Below are 21,384 nucleotides of genomic sequence, written 5' to 3'. Positions count from 1 at the left end.
AGATGTCACATCAGTAGATAATCTGAGGATTGACTACCGGTCACATGATGAAAGCTGCTGTAATTCTCTGGTTAATTAGTAGACTGCAACCTTGATCAAAGCTATGACTTGAGAAATGCAGGAAGGTGTTAAATGTGTCAGTTTAGTGCCAGCCTTATCACTGCTTTTCATTCTGAGGTCAACCGCCAGCCAGAGATTTCAGCATAATTGTAAATCATAAATCATTCAAGAAAACAATCTAGTGTCATTTCTAGACGTCATATAGTAACGTAACATATCACATACAGGCACAAATGAGTCTAGCCACATATAGTAACGTAACATATCACATACAGGCACAAATGAGTCTAGCCACAGGTGTGGAATGCAGTTACTGAACAGAACAGATTGCAGCACATTAGTATCTTTAACATTCACCTGTTGATAGTCAGTAGACTATATTACAGTTAATAAAAAACATTACTTCCACTATAGTACTTTTTGCTATAATTATTTATTTTAAACTTTTTAAATGAAAAAAAAAAATATGAATGCATATTGCATTTATTCTTGACCTGTTGTTATGTAACTCTTCATAAACATAAAGGGGGAGATTTTTCAGGACTTGTATACCACTTGTGGCACACAAGTCCTAAAATAATCGCAATTACTAGTGGTTCACCAGTAATAGCAATTATTTCCCCTTCACATCATATCAATGCCAAGTAGGCGTGGAGGAGCGTGAAGTGGCGTGCAGCTGGCCGCAGGATGGGCTGGCACATGGCATTCCGGTCTCACACCTGGGCACTCGCTACAGCCAGCGACCAATTAAGCTGAATGGTTAATAGCACAAACCTGTGCCAGGCAGGGCCCTTCGTTGTACAAGATCTCATAAGTACCAGCGTATTATCAATGTCCCCAATAGGTTTTACAAATACAAATACTACTGCCAAAATACTGCATTTTCTCTTTAGTTATCTCTAGTGCACACTTGTTCAGCAGCTCCAAGATCCTGAATTTGTCCTAGGGCAGTGGTGGCGAACCTATGGCACGGGTGCCAGAGGTGGCACTCGGAGCCCTTTTTGTGGGCACTCAGGCCATCGCTCCAGGACAGAGTTCACAAAACAGGACCAAATCCAAATCTTCCTGCAGTCCCAGGCAACTGAAGGGATGCTGCACTCAGCTCTATTTTAAAGCGACACTTCATTGACTGTTTGGAACTGTGGGAAAAACATCCTGTTGGACCAACCATTCTTTCTGTACAGAGAGACCTTGGAGGGAAGCTACGAATGATAGTCTGAATTCACCCTCCCTCTTTCAACTGTATTGGTGGCCTTGGGTGGCCGATACAAATAAAAGATGTGGAAGAACAGGTAACAATAAGCTGCTGCTTAAAATGCCATGTTGGCACTTCACGGTAAATAAGTGAATTTTGGTTGTTGTTTGGGCACTCAGCCTCTAAAAGGTTTGCCATCACTGTCCTAGGGCTACAGGTCTCATCTAGATTCTCTGATTCCCTCACAAATTCCAACCACATATGGACAGGTTATCCAGATTCAGAAAGCGTAGTGTGTATTTGTGTGAGATTGCAGGCAAGGAATGATGTAATGGCATATTCCTGGCTTACATGTGTATGATGAAAACCTTTTATCCTGTACAGTGTACATAGGCTTATTTATGGTTTTTATACAGATTTAACAGATATACCATATATGTCTGACTTAGGCCACAAATGTTGACATGACAGTGTTAGTTAGTTAGCTTTTCTGTGCTAAATAATAAACTAATATTACATAATAACACAAAATACCTTTCCAGATCCTGTAGAACCTGCAACTGCCAGCAGTTGCCCCTTTTCAAGAGAAAAACTGATGTTGGAAAGCACCGGAGTGACATGTAATGAGAAGTTGCTAAAAAACAAGTTGGGATCTTCCTTAGATGTGCTGCCTCCATTTTCAAGCATAGCTTTTCCAAAAGCCTCTCCAATTCCCTGTATGTAAATAATAAAATTAATATTTTTTTTATCATGAGCTTTTTCTGGAAAAAGAAATGCATCCATATTTTCATCTCTTCTTCCTTGTACTATACATTTGCTCGATGTTCTTTATATTACAGCATTCTTTTACATTACAGCTATAGGAATACACTGAATGGCAACTCCTGATCTCTGGTAATGATAATGAAAACTATTAAAGGTTGTAATTAAATATTTATGAGTACATAGAGGATAGACAAGTCTGTAAAATTATATTTGCATTTATATAATCTGCCATCAAACCAGGAACACTTATTCCATAGATCCAGGCACCATGATTGTGGTAATCTTGTCATATTTGTTATCCATGGCCTTCTAAAATCAACTTCTAAAATTTTGCTAATGATCTAAAAGAGCACTGGGGGAATTACCAGAACCCCTCAGTAGCTTTATAATTCACTGGTTCGGCAAAAAGAGTTAGTTGTCTGGCTAAAACATAACCTTTCTTAAATATAATAAGAACATGCTACAAAATAGTATGAAATGCATCGGATTTCAGTAAGAGGGGCTAACTGTAGGTGGTTGCAACAAGAGGTAGGCCCCTTGCACACTTGCGTTGCAGATCACGTCAGAGTTTGATCAGGGTGCGATCAGGGTTTGGTCAGTGAAAAACGCACATTTTGCATCAGAGTGCAATCAGTTGTCAGTCAGTGTCTCAGTTTTTCATGCACGTTTTCAATGCAATTTCAATACAATTTCAATGCATTTTTCACGCGCAGATAATGCGCATGAAATGGACTCAGGAATGAGATCTATCTTTTCTATGGCAATTGATGCGTGATAAAACGCATTGCACTTGTAAGTGCAATGCATTTTTGATGCATCTCCATAGACTTGTATGGTGCGTTTTTCACGCGCGTGACTTGCAATAGTAGAGCATGTCGAGATTTAAACGCGCGTTAAAAAAAACACGCGTGTGTGCGTGAAAAAAAATGCAAGTCTGAAAAGACCCATTGGTTCCAATAGGTCAGAGTGCAATGCAAGTTCTGCGCGTCGAAAGCACGCGCAGAAAACGCGCGTGAAAAAGTGTGAAAGGGGCCGTAGTGTAGTGAGGGTTCAGTGTTCTCAAATAGTAATCACTTACCTGTTTCGGTCCTCACACTACTGTTATCATTACAGCGTAAATAGCCAAAACACCAGTCTATTCTGCAAGCCACTCCTACTATGCGCCCCAATTGACATGTCTACTTTATTCTTTGGGTCGGTACGATCACAAGGATACCAAATTTATAAAGTTTTTAATGTGTTTTAATGCATTTTAAAAAATTTAAACCATCCTTACAAAAAAAAGCTTCATTTCACCATCTTCTGCCGCTATTAACTTTTTAATCCTTTGGTGCACGGAGCTGTGTAACATGTCATTGTTCTCAAGATGCAATGATTTTTTAATTGCTACCATTTTGGGGACTGAACTGCCTTTTGACCACTTTATATAAAAATGGTGAAAAAATGGTGTTTCGGACGTTTGGGTACTATTTTCTGTTATGGAGTTAAATGCCAGGAATAACCGCCATTATATTTTGATGGATCAGACATTTTGGGACACAGCAATACCGAACATGTTTATGATTTTTACTGTTTATTTATTTTTATATCAATTCTAAGGATAGGGAGATGATCTGAATTTTTAGGGTTTTTTATTTTTTAATTTTAAAAGTTTTCAGACCCCTAGGGTACTTTAACCCTAGGTTGTCTGACTGATGCTACCATATACTGCCATATGATAGTTACTGTTACAAATTACTACTCATTTATTACAATGTGCCACTGGCACATTGTAACAAATGGCCAGAAATCATACAGCATCAGGTCTTACAAAAAAACGAAGGTTGTCATGGAAACAGATCAACACTCCCAAATGATGTTACGGGAGTGACGATTTAAGGCAATATATCGGAGTTCATGCGCCACCGGCAAAGCTGTCAGCAGCGGTAAAATGCTGGTGGTGCATGAGCTCCGCCATATTACCTTAGATTGTCACTCCCTGATCAAGGAGTTAACACCTGATCATGGGTGTTAGCGGTGGGTGTTTGCTGCAATATGCCTTGCAGAGAGAGGGCTCAGCCCGTGAGCCTCTCCATACACCTGCAGCCGACATATGACATACTAAAATGTCACATGTCGGTAAGGGGTTAATAAAGGTTATGTTTTAACCAGACAACTACCTTACAGAGCCGGTGGATTCTGTGATGTAGCTTCACATGCTGTTACACGGTGCAGTTCTCCCTCAGCAGTTCCCCCTCCCTCTGCCTGTTTTAATCTGACCAAGTGGGAGGGGTGAAGTGTTCCTGCACAGTGTAACAGCCTGTGAAGCTACAGCAGGGAGGGGCTCTGGTAATGTCTGCAAAAACCCTTTTGGCCCAGTAGCATAATTTTTTGATTTTTAAAATTGATTTTAGAAGGAAGGAGGCCATGTATAACAAATATTTACACATTCACAATGCCTGGATCTACAGAATGAGTAAGTGTCCCTGGTTTATCATACTTGATTTCATGGTAGATTTACTTTATTTTAAACAATGCCACAAACAGAATGAAATGGCATGTATGACCATACAAACACAAATAGACTGGATACAAACCTCATCCCAAGAAGCAGTTACATTCTCCATGGCTGCTTCTGTGGTTGTAAGGTTGTACTCTAGGGACTTAAATTCTTCTTTCTGTAAGAAGTCCTGTGAAATATTTTAAAATATATCTAATTTAGTTAGTCAAATAAATGGAAATAATTGTCAACGTACAACAATACAATAAGATGATCACACATAATCCCAGATAATCACACATTTGTAAAGATTAATACAGTTCTATATATCAGGGGTGTAACTAGGATAGGCTGGGCCCCATAGTAGACTTCTGCATGGGGCCTCCCTTCTGGTTAAAAAATATATACATATTTGTACACACACATGTTTATACAATCACACATTTCTATACTTATTTGTTGGGGGAGATGTAACAGAATTGTCTGAGAGCAAAACCTTTCTAGTTGCTCATGGAAACCAATCAGAGATCAGCTTTGCTAAGGGAAAATTAAAGCTAAGCTCTGATTGATTGCCATGAGCAACTAGAACACTACACTGATACACACCTGTATATAGATACATACATGTATAGAATCATATGCACAAATTTATGCACACATATATACATTTATACATTTATACACACATATATACATTTATACACACACAGAAGCCCACATTTACTGGGGCCCTTGTGCCAGTTTTCTGTCGGACATTCTTTCACATGCAAACTTCTTGCACATGTACTGTACAGACCAAAAGTTTGGACACACCTTTTCATTCAAAGAGTTTTCTGTATTTTCATGACTATACAAATTGTGGATTCACACTGAAGGCATCAAAACTATGAATTAACACATGTGGAATTATATACTTAACAAAAAAGTGTGAAACAACTGACAATATGTTTTATATTCTAGGTTCTTCAAAGTAGCCCCCTTTTGCTTTGATTACTGCTTTGCACACTCTTGGCGAGCTTCAAGAGGTAGTCGCCTGAAAAGGTTTTTCACATTACAAGTGCCCTGTCAGGTTTAATAAGTGGGATTTCTTGCCTTACAAATAGGGTGGGGACCATCAGTTGTGTTGTGCAGAAGTCAGGTGGATACACGGCTGATAGTCATACTGAATAGACTATTAGAATTTGTATTATGGCTACAAAAAAGCAGCTAAGTAAAGAAAAAATGAGTGGCCATCATTACTTTAAGAAATGAAGATCAGTCACTCCGAAAAATTGGGAAAACTTTGAAAGTGTCCCCAAATGCATTTGCAAAATCCATCAAGCGCTACAAAGAAACTGGCTCACATTAGGACAGCCCCAGGAAAGGAAGACCAAGAGTCACCTCTGCTGCGGAGGATAAGTTCATCCGAGTCACCAGCCTCAAACATGGCAGGTTACAGCAGCTCAGGTTAGAGACCAGGTTAATGCTAGACAGAGTTCTAGCAGCAGACACATCTCTACAACAACTGGTCAGAGGAGACTGTGTGCCGCTGCCTTCATGGTAAAATAGCACATACAGCATATACGCACATACATTTATACCTTCGTATACACATGTATATACTCACTGTCAGGGGGTGCCAGAGGCCACAGATGATGATGCAGCACATTAGCTGTAAACCACATGGGGGGAAGTAGACAGCAGAAAGTAGAGCTGATAGATTCCTAGTCCTTCAGTTCTGCTCTCCCTTCCCCCTCCGCCATTTCTCATCTGAGCTACTGGCTTAGCTGTGTAGTTTAGAAGATATGCATTGTTATAACATATTATGCTGAAACATGTGCAGCATAATGTGTATATGATGGTGCACATCCTCCATTATTTAGTGTGTCAGGTCGGATGACCAGGTACCCTGACTCTTCAGACCCCATAGCAGCTGCTATGGATGCTACACCTGTAGGTATGCCCCTGCTATATATAGTAAGGGAAATTGGAAAACATCCACCTAAGCATGTATATATTGGCAGCGAATTATATAATTGAGTATCCCTGCTCCCCCACCTCATGTCTCTATCTACCCTTACAAATAGATTGTGAGCTCTAATGGGCAGGGACCTCCATCCACTTGACTCCTGACCACTGTAGTTTTGTATCTGTACTTGCATTTGTTCCTGTTATTATGTTATGTATGTGAATCCCTTACTGATTGTATAGCACCATGGAAATAATGCTCTATAAATAAACATTAGTAATATTAAATTGCATTACTATGCAAATAATACCAAATGTTGTGGTGTAAATGTCAAGGGTCATTGTTCTATTTTATAATCTTTCATGTCTGTCCCAGAATTGATCCTATTGTTCAGCAAATAGATATGCATACCTGTATTTTATTTATAACTCCCAGAGAGTCGTACCAGGTCTGCACAGCCCAGGGGAACTGGCGTGTTACGGTCATACGTAGAACAATACAGAATGAGATGGTGGTGAAGATCTTCCGTATAGTAATCCCATCAGTTAATAAATGTGGAAGAATAGAAAGAAACACCACAAAGAATCCAGAAAAGAAAAAGGCTGAGCTGTTGAAGTATCTCACATAGGCAGCTTTTCTGGTGAGCTTCAGCTCAGTCCTGTGTAGAAACAAACCCGGCAGTGAGTTTCAAGCTTTCATTGATATACAGTACATACAAGTTAGATGACTACAGAAATCAAGTAATCAAGTAAGACCATCATTAGCGGAAAATATCGTAATAACTCTTGGAAAACAAGTAATTGGTTCTGAGCCTTCAAAATTTCAAACTAAAATAAAGAAAAAAAATAGTTTATTAATTAAAAATAATATGCAATAATAATTAATTTGGCTTGTTATTACATATAGTCCAACATAGCTGGAGAAATTGTTGAGTACAGAAGTGAAGTGAAAAAGAAAAATGGTATTTTCATGATTGTTCACTAATTGAGCCTTGGTCCTGATCTGTCCATGTCACATGGCCAGCGTATTATTCGTATGACATTTTCAATATATGATGACTCACAGAACAGAATAAGTGGAAATATTAGGTATTCATGTAGAAACCCACATATACTGTACATACAAATGCTTTACACTGGAGTTGAGGTCATTTGATACCATAAGAATAACATATTTTAGTATGGCCTGGTTATAACTAAAAAAATCATGTTAATATGTACCAGACACTTACTGTCTGAGGGTTTGAATTATTTTCTCCATTGCATCTTCCCAACAGTAGGATTTTACTGACTGTATGTTGTCAATAATTTCTGAAGTGATCACTAGTCTTTCATTGATCTTGCCCGCTCTTCTGTCTCTATAAGACATTAGCATAAACAATTAAATATGGTGGAAAGGAAATTATAAGCAACATCTACATTATCATTATAAAATATTGATTCTACAAATCTACCATTTATACTCAGGTTGAATTCACTTCATTTCCATTTGTTTTCCATCACACCAGAAGACACATAGATCACATGACAGATAAAGTAAGGCCCAAAAGGCACAAATGTATGTTACTTCCTGATGTACTATCTTCATAGCAAATTTGCATGTTTCAATGGCTTCTATTATGATAGGTGGCATTCACATCTCAACATATCCCCCTTCATACCTTGGGATACTTCACCGGGTGCTTCCTCCATTCCCGTGAATGCGGGGGGGGGGATTTCCCAAATGATGTCACTGTCCTTATATGAACAGTCAAATCGACCGAGTTCCTCCCCGAGTGGACTACAATGGCTTCTGCTAAGCATATACAACGCTGAGCGGGAGGCAAAATGGAAAGACAAAGCTTGCTTATTTTGCAGATGGAGGCAAAATCTATGCCTCTGTCTGGCAGTATAAGTCTATGTATATGCTGAGCATATACATCAGGAGCTTTCCTGTCGTATAGGTGTGAATCTAGCCTTATCAATATTGTATGCAGTTGATAGTACAATACAAGTACTTCCGCAAACCACTGATCTAAATATAGTGAGATGTCTGTGAGGGAAGAGGTCTCCATTCACATGTCCCTCACTTCAACGGAGTTTAGCCATTCATCAGCTAAGGAGCAACAGAAATGCTTACTGTACTTTGGGAATGCGCCAGTGTTTGAGTTAGGTGATACAGTATGTCGCATGTATTTGTAAGACACTTCAGCACTGAATTAGCACACACCCAAAACTGCCTTAAAATAACTCTATAAAGACTTCACGAGCTTACCTATACTTCATCATCCTGCGTCCCAACCATGCCTGAAACAATGCCAGGATAACAAGGAAGCCCAGACCACAGAAAGCTGAAGCTTGCAGTAAGTCCCAGATGAGACCCATCAAAAGAATCACTTGGAGTGGAGCAATCCATACAAAATGAGCCAAGGCTAAACCCTACCAATAGAGGAAAGAGATTAACGCTATAGCATAATTCTGGTGACATTTCAGTGTAATTTCATCTAATTATTTATAACATCTATGTATATATTTAACTGGATAGATTAATGTATATTAATACAACAAATAATTCTTCTTCAGCTGTGAACATTTTACATCTAACTGTATTATAGATATTACACCTGATTCCCTGTAGTTATACTTGAAAGCAACCTGACACCAGGTTTTACCCCACTAAACTACTAACCAAGGTGTGAATTATAATTTCTAAAATTCTCTTTTTAATGCTTAATCTAATCTGTTTACCTTTAAAATCTCCCCCAAAGTCAGTCAAATATGACTTTTCTCATCCCATTTTACATGAGATAAGTCAAGTCTATTGGCCGCAGGGGGAGTATCACTTCAGAAGCCCCTATTAAAGATAAGAAGAATCTTATTTTTCAGATCCCATCAAGCTAATGGTTCAGTGACCCACAGAACTGGACATACAAGCAGTTAAATTGGTGGGAACTGGATCTCTATCTGCAGCTTGCATTTCCAACGATGTCTTTAGCTGCCTGTATCTCTGGTTCTGTAGTTTTCAAATCCTAAGCCTTATTTGATCTTAAAGATGAGATCCTTATCTGTAATGACACAATACATTTATTAAAGTGTTTGCATCAGTTTTCTGTATTTGAACTAGAAAGAACGTGTAAACTGCTTACACATGTATTTATAAAGTGTCTACGCCAGTTTTGTGTCATGGCTGCACTGTGTCCGACAAGACAGTAAAAATGTGCACCAAAGGGGCATGTTTGTGGTTAGTCGGACCGTGTCCAACCAATTCTGTCCAACATGAGCCAGAATTCTGCAGCATGAACAAAGTGCACAGAAAAAAATGGTGCCCACTTCCTGAGCAGTGCAGGGGGCGCCACATTCATGAAGAACGTGCACCACAATTCCTAAATCAGACACGCACTCCACAGGCAGACTGCATAGTGCAGTTTGCGCTGTTTTTAATAACTGTGGACCAATATTAAACAGAAGATAGGTACTTCTGAAGTGATACTCTCCCTGCAATCTCTAAAGTTGACTGATCTTATGTGAAAATGGATGGAATTCTAGAAAGGACATATCATACCTTACCTGAGGTGGTAGGTAGTTTAGTGAGGTAAAACCTGGTGACAGTTTCTCTTTAAGATAACTATGATTATACTGCAGAGCAAGCTCAATAGATTATGGGTAGTCTGGCTGTTACAACTGAAAACAACATATAAACTGACATAAAAATGTGATCAACAAACCAACCTGAAAATTAGCAAATAATTTAAGTTATGAAAACTGCTATAATCCATTTACTACATGGTCTAGTACCACTTACTCTTGCAGCATAGAAATTATGGGAACAATGTCAGCATGAGATCAATACCAGGCAGCACAGAATATAGATGCTAAGTACAGAAAGGCTACAACAGTGGCATAAATGGCTACTTGCTATACAAGGCACATACTGCTCTTAATAATGTTCATTCAATATTTATATTTGGCTTCTCATTTTCCATTCTTATCTGCTTTCTAATATTGACACTTGAAAATTATAAAACATATTCTGCAAACATATGTGGATTGTGGAAGTGCCAGAAAAAAATATTCAACTGGTTTTCTCATCAACTATATAACATATTATCCCTGATGAGAAGAGGTTCCTTAGAAATCAATGGAGAGCAATAAGAACTTGTCAAGCATTCTAGTCATTTTTTTAGGCTTTTGCAACCAATTACAGGAAAAGTTATCAAAGAAGTTCTGATAGGGGAGAGGTTCTGATGGAGGAGGTGTACAGATGGTAATGACAACCTGGCCCCCTCAATCCCCCAGAATTCAGCAGGACACAGGACATTACAGGAAGTCCTGAGTCCTTCTTGCAGGCGATTTATGTAACCCTCGGCTCCAGGTGGCAAATGAGAACTTTAAAAGGGAAAGTATATTAGGGTCATAAACTTACCCTATCAAACTTTTGTGTAAGCGGCTAACCCCTTTAAGCAAGATGGTTTTCCCCCATAATTACTTAGTTGAGGTGAGTTTCACCTTCAACTCTATACACTGTAAATCATGCAGGTCGGCTATCTTTGGATAGCTAGATGCCAAAACTGCAATACAACGTTGAAACCCAGCTGCAAGGAAACAAGTGTAATATAATGAGTTTCACTAACAATCAAAGTCAATGTTTTGATGTATGACCAATGTTCTCAGGTGCTTCTATAAGCCTCACTTCCCTGTTATTTTGAGGACATTTGAGCCTGTAGCAGTTCTTATCACTTGGGCACTGTTTGATGGATAATTAGGGTCTGCCCTTGGTTACCATTGTTCCATGTCAACATAACATTCTATCATTACAAGCAGAATGTAACAGAAAACAAGAACACACATTGAATACTATTATTTCTATTTACAGGGTACACTTGGCACACTTATTAAGTATTCATGTCAAAATAAGTTTATTTTAGACTGAGATACACAGCTCTGGGTAGTAGGCCGTTTCCATAGACATTGAATGTGGTGCCACCTCTTTTGAGATAAAGTAATATGGAACATAATGGGACTAAAAAACAGTCAACCAAAAGTATAAAACTGTGAAAATACCACTGATGAAAATAATATAGCACTAGTTCACAGCACTTCAGTGTTGGCTGTAGTGCAAAAAGACAGATTTGAAAGAGGTTGGCAATTATACCTTGACAACTTTGGTATTGGTCAGAAACCACTTCCAAAATGCTATGCTTACTTTTGTGTTAACCCCTTATTATACAGATAATGCAAGAAAATAAATAGCATTAGCCTTTTATAAGACATAGGGATGAGCAGACATGTTCAGGGTTCGAGTACAAAAAACCCAAACCTGAACGCTCACCCTCGTTGGTAACTTAAATGTTGCTGGTGGCACATGCTTGCTGCCAGAGTTCACTGCTCCATGTGTCATTGTGGAGCGACAATCCTAGACGGCATTTGGCTGAACCCCAATAGGTTTGCTCATCCCTTCTTCTTATTCAAGACTTATACTGCTAATTTTATTTTATTAATCTGTATACTTTACATTGCCAATGCTGAGGATACAGATTAACACCTCCCCTTCTCCACTGGCAAGAAATCAGTTTGATGAATGTTATGGTAATAATGGCCATTACTTTCTTGTCCACTTAGCATTTAGAAATCATCTATCCATCTTCTATAATATTTTCTGGTATCATCAATTTTTACCAGCAAAATACAAGGCTCTTTATGCAATTTACCAGCGGATCATCAATACATGAACATCAAAATCATAAAAAGTCCTCCATATATTATGGAGACATACATATTAACTTTTAAGATTGAATACTTAAAAAAGGAAAGAGACAAACAATGTGTATGTATGATGATAAAAAACGCAGATGCAATACTACAATGTAACCACGGCACAGCCACCACAGCTAAAAGGGTCAAGATACAAAGACACAACTAGAAGGGTATGAACCCGGCTTTATCACATCCCATACTAACACAATGTAAATTGTATAGATGGATACTTGAAAAAGATAAGAGCACTTACCTAAAAATAGATGCAAGTATGAGGGGAGGCAGTCTCCAAAAAACAAAGTTCAAAAGAATGTCACCTTGGTTGTGACTTTTCAGTCAAATGGTAAGGTGCTGGGAGATGTACGTCAAGTATTAAGTGATGAGCTAATAGAGTAAAGTCAAGCTCCCCGGGACTATGGAGGCTGTTACAATTAAACCCTAAAGGGATGGAATGACCTTTTTCGACCCTATACACCTCATCTCACAGCCTGCAGCCCTAAATGTCACTGTGGGGCAATAGGAGGTCCTACAAGCCTGTGCATGGCTATGTGCAACACAGTGCAGGAGTAGCCAGTGGGCTTCTTGAGCAGCTATTTAGGGCTGTGGCTCGAATAGGTCATTCCACCCCTTTAGGGAACAGCGTACTCAGTGACCTTGACTTTACCCTATTAATTCACCACTTCATCCTTGACATATACATCTACCCACACATGACCACAAAGTCACAACAACCATGGTGACATTCATTTAAGCTTTATTTTTGGAGACTACCTGTCCAAACCTGCCTCTCCTAGCACTTGCATCTACTTTTAGGTGAGCACTCTTATCTTTTTCACTTAAATAACAGGGTGTGCACAGCTAATATCTCTATTCACAATGTCCACACATCAAAAATACAATGATAACCACTAAGAAAAAGAGTGTGCTACAATGGACCAACAAATTACAATTCAACTTTACTAATTCATAGAAAAAACATGTACATGATATTTAAAATCAATTATAAGTAAATCAGTACCACAAAAAAAAACACAGGAGGAGTAAGTACAATGATTGTACTCCCCCCTCCACCCCTGACCGGTAATGTTGTAACAGAATAGAACAAAAATCACACAGGTACGCAAATGCACCAAAAGTATCATCACTTGTACAAAAAAAATCCACAGAAATACCTGTGCGCTTACATAACCCAGATGGCTTGGCTAAGGTATATGACATATAAATTCCTGATAATAAAGTGCAAGTGCATTTTCCCTTCCTACTGCATCAAAAATGGATGTGAGTGGGCTGTGAATCATCAAGCCCAACAGCTAAGTTATGTGGCAGGATCAAAAAAACTCACCAATACATACCAAACACTGGGGGCATGGGAGTGACTGTTTAAGAAGAAGGGCGGCATGGGAGTGCAGGCTTTATACTATTATTTGTTATACTATATTTTAACTGGTGAATCTTTAATGATGATGGTAATTGGATATCCATTAATCTACCTATAGGTTCCCTTTAATCTCTTCTCTAACAATGGTGCTCTTGTTATAAATAGATTTTATAGCTTTCGCACAATTATACACAGTTTTTTCTCTCAGCTTGGACCACATAATGCCTTGCCCCAGCCCTTCAGGCAGCTTTCTAGCATTTTCTAGCTTTCCATATAATCAGAGAACTTGCTTCCTAGGCACTTTATAGGAAAACTTAATTATTCCCTGAAAAAAAGGGGGGATGCTAATACTATTTGAGTTCATACATAATTTGGAAGTCTATTCACTCTCATGCAAAGTCGATAGCTAGCGGATGGAAACTGAACTATAAATTATGAAATCTGTATGGATCAAGTGGAATATACTGGGGCTTATTTACTAAGGGTCCGCGGGCGCACCTTTCGCCGGACTTTCCCGCGTTTTCGGGTTTTGCACGGCTGTGACAGATATTTAATAGGGGATTGTGTCACAGCCAATCTGATTTTGACACAGCTGTGAGGGCTTTCATGCAACAGAAATCGTGGGGCATGTCGTCGGATGATCCGACTGATTCACACTGAGCGTGGGATTTAACTTTTAAATTGTGTTGTAAGATCATGCACTTACACGCACCAGGAAGAAGAAGGTGAACTCCATTAGACCTGAGCGGGGAAGCGACACATGCAAGATATTGGGCACACGATCTTAGTGAATCACAGCAGAGTACATTATCGTTGGACAATGCACTTTCTGTGAACTCCCCCGTATGGGTAAGTAAATGTGCCCCACTATTTCCAAACAGCTCTCAAAATCAAAATATATGAACAAGTTTGAAGACGGAAGTACAGAGTACAAGCAGTCACAACATCCTGTTGGTTTAGCAGTTAATTCCTCACAGACAGCATATACATCATGTAACAAAGGCAAAACAAACCATTCCCACAACTCTTTACACAATACAATCACTAACTTAGAGAATGCTATAAATCTTGGAGAAGTGGAGTAATGACCATAGGGCTCTTAAGAAATGCTCCCAGAACTGATCCCAAGTCCTGGAACATTACATGTTAGATTATATTGCTGACACCTTTATTATACTTCATAAATTTTCAGTTTACGTACAATACTACCTTATCAGTCCATCCAATAAACTAAGCACATCGTAATCCATTATTGACAATATCACCAACTAGTTCAATGACAATCTCATGAAAGAGGACACTGTAGGTAAAATTAGTAAATATATAAAATATGTCTACATTTTTCTAGTTGACAATTGTCAGCTAACATCTCCATGTCTACTTCTGTCCAATGTAAAATAATTTGCCATACTACTTTATAACATTAACATTAAGTTGATATCTAAACCGTATTTTCAGAATAGAAATTCTTAAAAAATCTGAATCCCAATCCTGTATACAATATGGCAGTGATTTTCAACCTGTGTGCCACGGCACACTAGTGTGCCGCGACACATGGTTGAGTGTGCCGCGGGGAAAGTTCCCCGAACCATGGTGTCCATGTGTAGTGCTGCCGCCACGCCCCTGTGTTTCAGCCCCCATACTTACCTACAAGCCCCGCGTCGGCGATCCGCCCATCTTCTAAAGCTCCTGCACCGCGCGGCCCATGTCACGTGACTGACGCGACCTGACGTCAGGTTGCGTAAGTCACGTGACCAGAGGCGCGCGGTGCAGGAGCTACAGAAGGTGGGCGGATCGCCATTAGGAGTGAAGGTACGCGGAAGAAGACATCAAGGGTAAGTATATAAGGTTATTATTTGTATAGGGAAGGAAGCTAGGGTCTTTTTTTTTTATTAGTAAAGAGAGGCTGGGGCTTTTTATTAGTAAAGGGGGGCCTCTAGGGCCTTTTAATTAGTAAAGGGGGGCCTCTAGGGCTTTTTTATTAGTTAAGGGAGGCCTCTAGGGCCTTTTAAATAGTAAAGGGTGGCCTCTAGGGCCTTTTAATTAGTAAAGGGGGGCCTCTAGGGCCTTTTAATTAGTAAAGGGAGGCCGCTAGGGGCTCTTAATTAGTAAAGGGAGGCCGCTAGGGTCTTTTAATTAGTAAAGGGAGGCCGCTAGGGGCTCTTAATTAGTAAAGGGAGGCCGCTAGGGGCTCTTAATTAGTAAAGGGAGGCCGCTAGAGGTTTTTATTAGTAAAGGGATGCCACTAGGGGCTCTTAATTAGTAAAGGGAGGCCGCTAGGGGCTCTTAATTAGTAAAGGAAGGCCGCTAGGGTCTTTTAATTATTAAAGGGAGGCTGCTAGGGGCTCTTAATTAGTAAAGGGAGGTTGCTAGGGGCTCTTAATTAGTAAAGGGAGGCCGCTAGAGGTTTTTATTAGTAAAGGGAGGCCGCTAGGGGTTTTTTATTAGTAAAGGGAGGCCTTTTATGACTGTTTTAGTGTCATTTTGTGCTATTTTGGTTGGTGGTGTGCCCCAGGATTTTCTAAGTATAAAAAGTGTGCCGCGGCTCAAAAAAGGTTGAAAATCACTGCAATATGGTATACTATGCTATACTGTATATAGTAACACCCATAGGGTGCGTTTATCATTGCTTTTTAATGACTTTTGACATTAAAAAGTCTCAAATAGGTCAGATTTCATCTCTCGACTGTTGCAAGGCTGTGCAAAGACAAATTTATGAATTGTGAAGTTTTTTAAAAAGTTGAATCGAAAGTTGCTACCTCACTCCAGTCCCCTCCCATCCTGCGCTACACGATGGAGCTATCACCCTCAAAGTAGGGAACCGGTTTTTAGAACTGCAAATCCCACCCCTGGATATGTTCTGTTGTAATCCTACCTAAGTAGTCTCTGATGTAAATGTGGTTGTTGCATAGAAAATAAGTAAAAAAATTTGCAGGTATGAGATTGAAAATGACTGGATACAGAACATGTAATTGAATATACATGGGGGCATAAATATTATTTTTAAAAAATCATTGAAAAAAACTTCAAAGAAATCTACCACCAAGATGAAGAATTGTAAACCAAGCACACTTACATACTGGTGTGTGCCCCCTCTTACAGGATCTGCTCTTCTCTTCTTTTAGCTTCTTTTTCCCTGGTTTTTACAAATAAAAGGATTTTAAAATTATGCAAATGAGCACGAGGGGTACCGGGCTCCGGGCTCCATAGGTTTTAATGGAGCCTGGAGCCCTTTAGGCTCATTTGCATATTTTTTTAAAGCTTTTTTATTCTTAAAAACAAGGCCAAAAGAAGCTTAAAGAAAAGTGCATCCTTTGGTAACTCCTTCCTTGTAAGACAAATTGCCACAGAATGCTGGGAGATTTTAGCTTTAAAGAATCACATGAGTAACTCTGGACTGCAGTACAAACATACAAAATGTACAAAACATTCATAAAGGTACAAAATGGGCAATTGACAACAAAATCCCTTTTCTTGTAGTCTTTGATTAATAAAATATTATAAAAAAAATTAAAAATGATATAAAAATGACTTTTTCTTGTACTACGCCTTTACATTTACCAGTAACTTAGCCATGTAAAACAATATTACATTACATTAAATTTTAATTATATTTTAGTTATCATGGTTTTGAATAGACCAGAAACCATTGTTATTATTTGCTGTATTTAAAATTAGAACTACTATGTAAGATGGAAACTGTTGAAGTATTTCCTTGCAACAGCTGTGTTTCATATTTATGGTCATCTTTATCCATCATTTCTCAAAACAAATAGACTAAATAGTAAAATAAAAGGAGACAAACTTCAAGGTTATAGAGAGCAAAACAATACAAAATGTGCACCTGGAGTTGCTACAAATGTGGTAAATGGTATAGCCTTTGTATACTTTGTGCCCCTTTATCTAATTAACACTATATGAACCTAATTATACATCTCTAATACATGGGACATAGGAAGCTAAAAAAAAATTTAAGAATACTGCATCTCCTGAACATTCACACAGAAACTATACAATGGGCCAGATGTAACACTGTTCTGCACTTAAGTGTAGTTATTGTGCCTTAATTCTGATGCTTTGTTGCGCTATAATTATCACAAGCTACAACCATCTGTGACTTTAGGCGCATTTTTGTTGCAGTATAGGCGCAATGTTAGATTAAGGCACTTACATGTATTCCTCCTACAAGCTCCTCTCTGCTTCTCTACCGCATCTCAGCATGAGGATAACACTCACAGAAGAGCCCAGGTGTGTGAAAAGCTGCACCCAGTGATATCCTCAGAGGTGGCTTCTCCTGCAGGGGATCCTCCGGTGCTGATCTTCTGCTGCTCCCCTGTAACTCTGGCCAGTATTCCTCCTCAGACACTGCTACATGGGGACATCTCTCTGTTCTGTCGGCAAAATCCTACAAACTTCTCTTCTATCCTGCTCTGAGCTGCTGCCTTTGCAGATTGTTTGTAAATAGAAGGTTTTGAATTGTAAACAGAGGCTGTACATAGCTATACATGGCTCTGCAGAATAGCTCAGTGCTTGCTTCTCAGTTTACGCCACTTTCAGGCTGTAGTGTTTTTGCGCCTAAATGCGCCTAAATTAACAAGTTGCTAATGATGCATGATTATTAGTTGCAGCAAAAGGATTGGTGGTATAAATGAGGGAAACATGGTTATTTTTGCTGCGTGGATAGTTTAGTGTCTAGTTGCGAAACTGGTGTAAAAACAGTGCGACAATATGAAAAGGTGCAAGAACAACAGAAAAAACAATTGATACATCTGGCCCAAAGTTTCTGCAGCTCTATGTTGAAAGCCATGTGTGTTGGTGCTTCATAGAACAGGGTCATTTTAGAGAATACTGATCAGTAAGAAATCCAAAAGAAACAGTCTCCATGTTCTCCTGTATTTACTTATACAAATAAGCTAAGTCATAAAGTAATCTAAAGACTGCAAAACATTAAATCAGGTTTAGTATGGAGTAAATAGATCATATTACAGACATATTTTTTCCTCTGTTGAAATCTCTAAATTCCTATTTTTATGACAATTTGTTCTGTCTTAGCTCATAGTACATATTTTTCACCTATTGTACAATGGCAATATTACAAATATGTGCTGCAACAGGCGTTCACCTGGATAGAATAGTTCTCCTTTTAACCAAAAACAAGAGTCATAAAAGTTAATTTTTTTTCTATGCACTCCTACAAACGGCACTTAAAAACAGAATTAACCTGGACCGTGTAGTTTGAGCCACAATGTGAAATTTTACCCAATGTAATATGACACATAGGGGAACATTTACTAAAAAAACAGTGCAAACTCTACTGTGTAGTTTGCCTGTTTAGTGTGCAGAAGGCACCAGATTTATGATTTGTGGCTCACATTCTGCATGAACTGGCACCCTCTGAGCTGTTCCAACGGAGTGCACAGAGCTAGTCTTTAACATGGACCGTGCACCACACTTCTGTCGGACTCTGCGTGATAAATGTGGTGCACAGTTCGACTGTGCCTCGGAACGCCCCCTTCAGTGAAGAAATTTCAGTCACGTGAAGAATAGGGCAGCCGCAACACAAAAGCATCGCTTGCGACACTTATGTGACACTGGCACTTCTTAAATACCTGTTCAAGGTGTTTGCACTTAAAATAACGTGCAAAGTCAGACGGAAAACTGGTACAAGAACCTTAGTAAATGTGCCCCATTAAGTATGAAGCCTATTTTAGCATCCAAGCCTATAGAAAATATGGCTGCCAGAACATTTTATTTGCATATATGACTTTGCATAGGGGCTTTTAAAAACACAAAATTTCAATTATTGATTTAGGGTTTTAAATTTAAATACATATTGTATGCATTACTGTAATTATACTAAATAACTCCAATTATACTAAATATTTGTAGTTTGTTTTATTCCTTTTGCTCAAAAATACATTTTATACAAATATAAGAGTAGCTTTTGTGTTTTTCCCTATTCATGTTGTTAGATGTTGTTTTTAGAAACTAAATGTACAGTGGTTTGTATATATTCTTTAACATAATTGTAAAATTACAAAATGAAATCATAATTTGTGGAGAACATTGGGGCAGATTTATCAAGTGTCTGAAAGTCAGAATATTTCCAGTTGCCCATGGCAACCAATCACAGATCCCCTTTAAAATATTCATGAGCACTGGTGAAATGAAAGCTGAGCTGTGATTGGTTGCCATGGGCAACTGGAAATATTCTGACTTTCAGACACTTGATAAATCTGCCCCATTGTGTGTTTTTTAGGGGACATAAAAAAGATAAAAAGGTTTGGTATTGTGCTTTCAATATAACAAACCATCATAGCCTGTTGGCAGTCACTGACAGCTCATACACTTTGAAAGTTTGATTTAAGCCAATCCATGGCATACAATTATTTGCCTTCAAGAAGGAATGGACAGCTTATCTCTTATCATAGGTCAATTATGGTTCTGTTGAATGTAAATAGGAACTGATATTAAGCTGGTTATCACAAGATGTGATACTACATCACTTTGCATTGACACTGATGTCATACTTCTACAGACTTCTACAGAATCTAGGGTTTTGTACAATCTGGAAATGAGTGTATAATGTTAAACAATGTTATAGGAACACAGTAAATAAAAACATTATGAGGCCCAGTGACGGACACTTTATTACAGCATTAACAGAGCAGATGACTGATTAAGTTGTCAAACTGGACATTATAGCTGACTTTTTTTTCACTGGCTATTTCACTGTGAAAAAAATGAAAAATTATCTCTTTTTTGTCTTTTAATCCCGGTCAAGCATAGTCAGTTTCAAAAATTGGTGGGCAGATTTATCAAAAGAGTCTCTAAGTAAAGCTCCATGCTCCAGGGAGAAGAGTGCTGCTCAAACCACCCCACTCTATAGAGGGCTGATCAGCAAATCTGGGCATGTATAAAACCTGGTCTACTTTTTTGGTATATTTTTATTTTATTGTCTTATATACAACAAACATAACAACATATGTCAGGCTCCCGGGCCCTCAAGACATTCAGACATACAATATAGTATAAATGTTTTGATGACCTTCTCTATGCTCTTTTCAACGCACACGCCCGGAAAGGGCCCGAATCCGTGCATAATGTTCATCCATGGCAGCTGTGTGATCACACCCGCCTCTCCCGGACATCTGAATGAAGACTGACAGTACAAAGTCAGACTAGACAGTCTTATGATGCAGATTTATAACTGCATCTGATCTGGTGTAGTTTAAGACAAATTTGCACCTCATATTAGTTAGTTTAGTTTACACATGAAATCTGCAGCATAAATCTGCAAGGTTTTCGCAGCAGAACCATGTCCACTTTTCTGAGACTACGCCCTTTTGTCGTAATAGTCATAAAAGTATCTATTAACTGTCCTAAACCCTTGATAAATTTGGAACAGACAAATATCTTACCTCATCAAATTTGTTCAAGTTGTTTGAGAGAAGACTTACAAGCTGCCCAGTGCTTATTTTATCTAAAACTTTGCTGGATAGTTTTAAAGTCTGGGGGAAGAAAAGAGAATAAAACATAAATCTTAACTACTCTGAAGCTGTTGGATGTAAAATATGCAACCCCAACTAATATATATTATATATATTAATGGTCTACTTATATAAGGAAGCAAGCCTGGACTGGTCCACAGGTGAATCCATCAGTTGGTCCTACATGAGGGGTGCCTGACACAGTACACTCACTGTACTTCCGAACTGTGGTCCGGCCGGGATTCATTAAGGCAGTTCCTCCGACGTCCACCAGGTGGCACTGCTGCGCTGAAGTTCCCCGGAACGCACTGGAGTGCACCGAGGCGGGCTGAGTGAA

At 38.8% G+C, this 21,384-nt stretch overlaps 1 protein-coding gene across 1 annotated transcript in view; it reads right to left on the bottom strand.

Annotated features, from left to right (window-relative positions):
• CFTR (CF transmembrane conductance regulator) overlaps positions 1-21,384 on the bottom strand; it is a 125,712-nt gene that overhangs the window by 83,702 nt on the left and 20,626 nt on the right. Inside the window, exons 5-10 of the mRNA XM_072146962.1 lie at positions 20,979-21,068; positions 8,701-8,864; positions 7,679-7,804; positions 6,859-7,105; positions 4,597-4,689; positions 1,790-1,969 (exon numbers count right to left, since the gene is read on the bottom strand). Of these exons, the coding sequence (XP_072003063.1) occupies positions 1,790-1,969; positions 4,597-4,689; positions 6,859-7,105; positions 7,679-7,804; positions 8,701-8,864; positions 20,979-21,068 (900 nt within the window). The remainder of the gene's footprint in view (positions 1-1,789; positions 1,970-4,596; positions 4,690-6,858; positions 7,106-7,678; positions 7,805-8,700; positions 8,865-20,978; positions 21,069-21,384) is intronic.

Source organism: Engystomops pustulosus, chromosome 4 (assembly GCF_040894005.1).
Source record: "Engystomops pustulosus chromosome 4, aEngPut4.maternal, whole genome shotgun sequence".
Lineage (NCBI taxonomy): Eukaryota > Metazoa > Chordata > Amphibia > Anura > Leptodactylidae > Engystomops > Engystomops pustulosus.
This window is presented reverse-complemented; position numbering and strand designations above follow the sequence as displayed.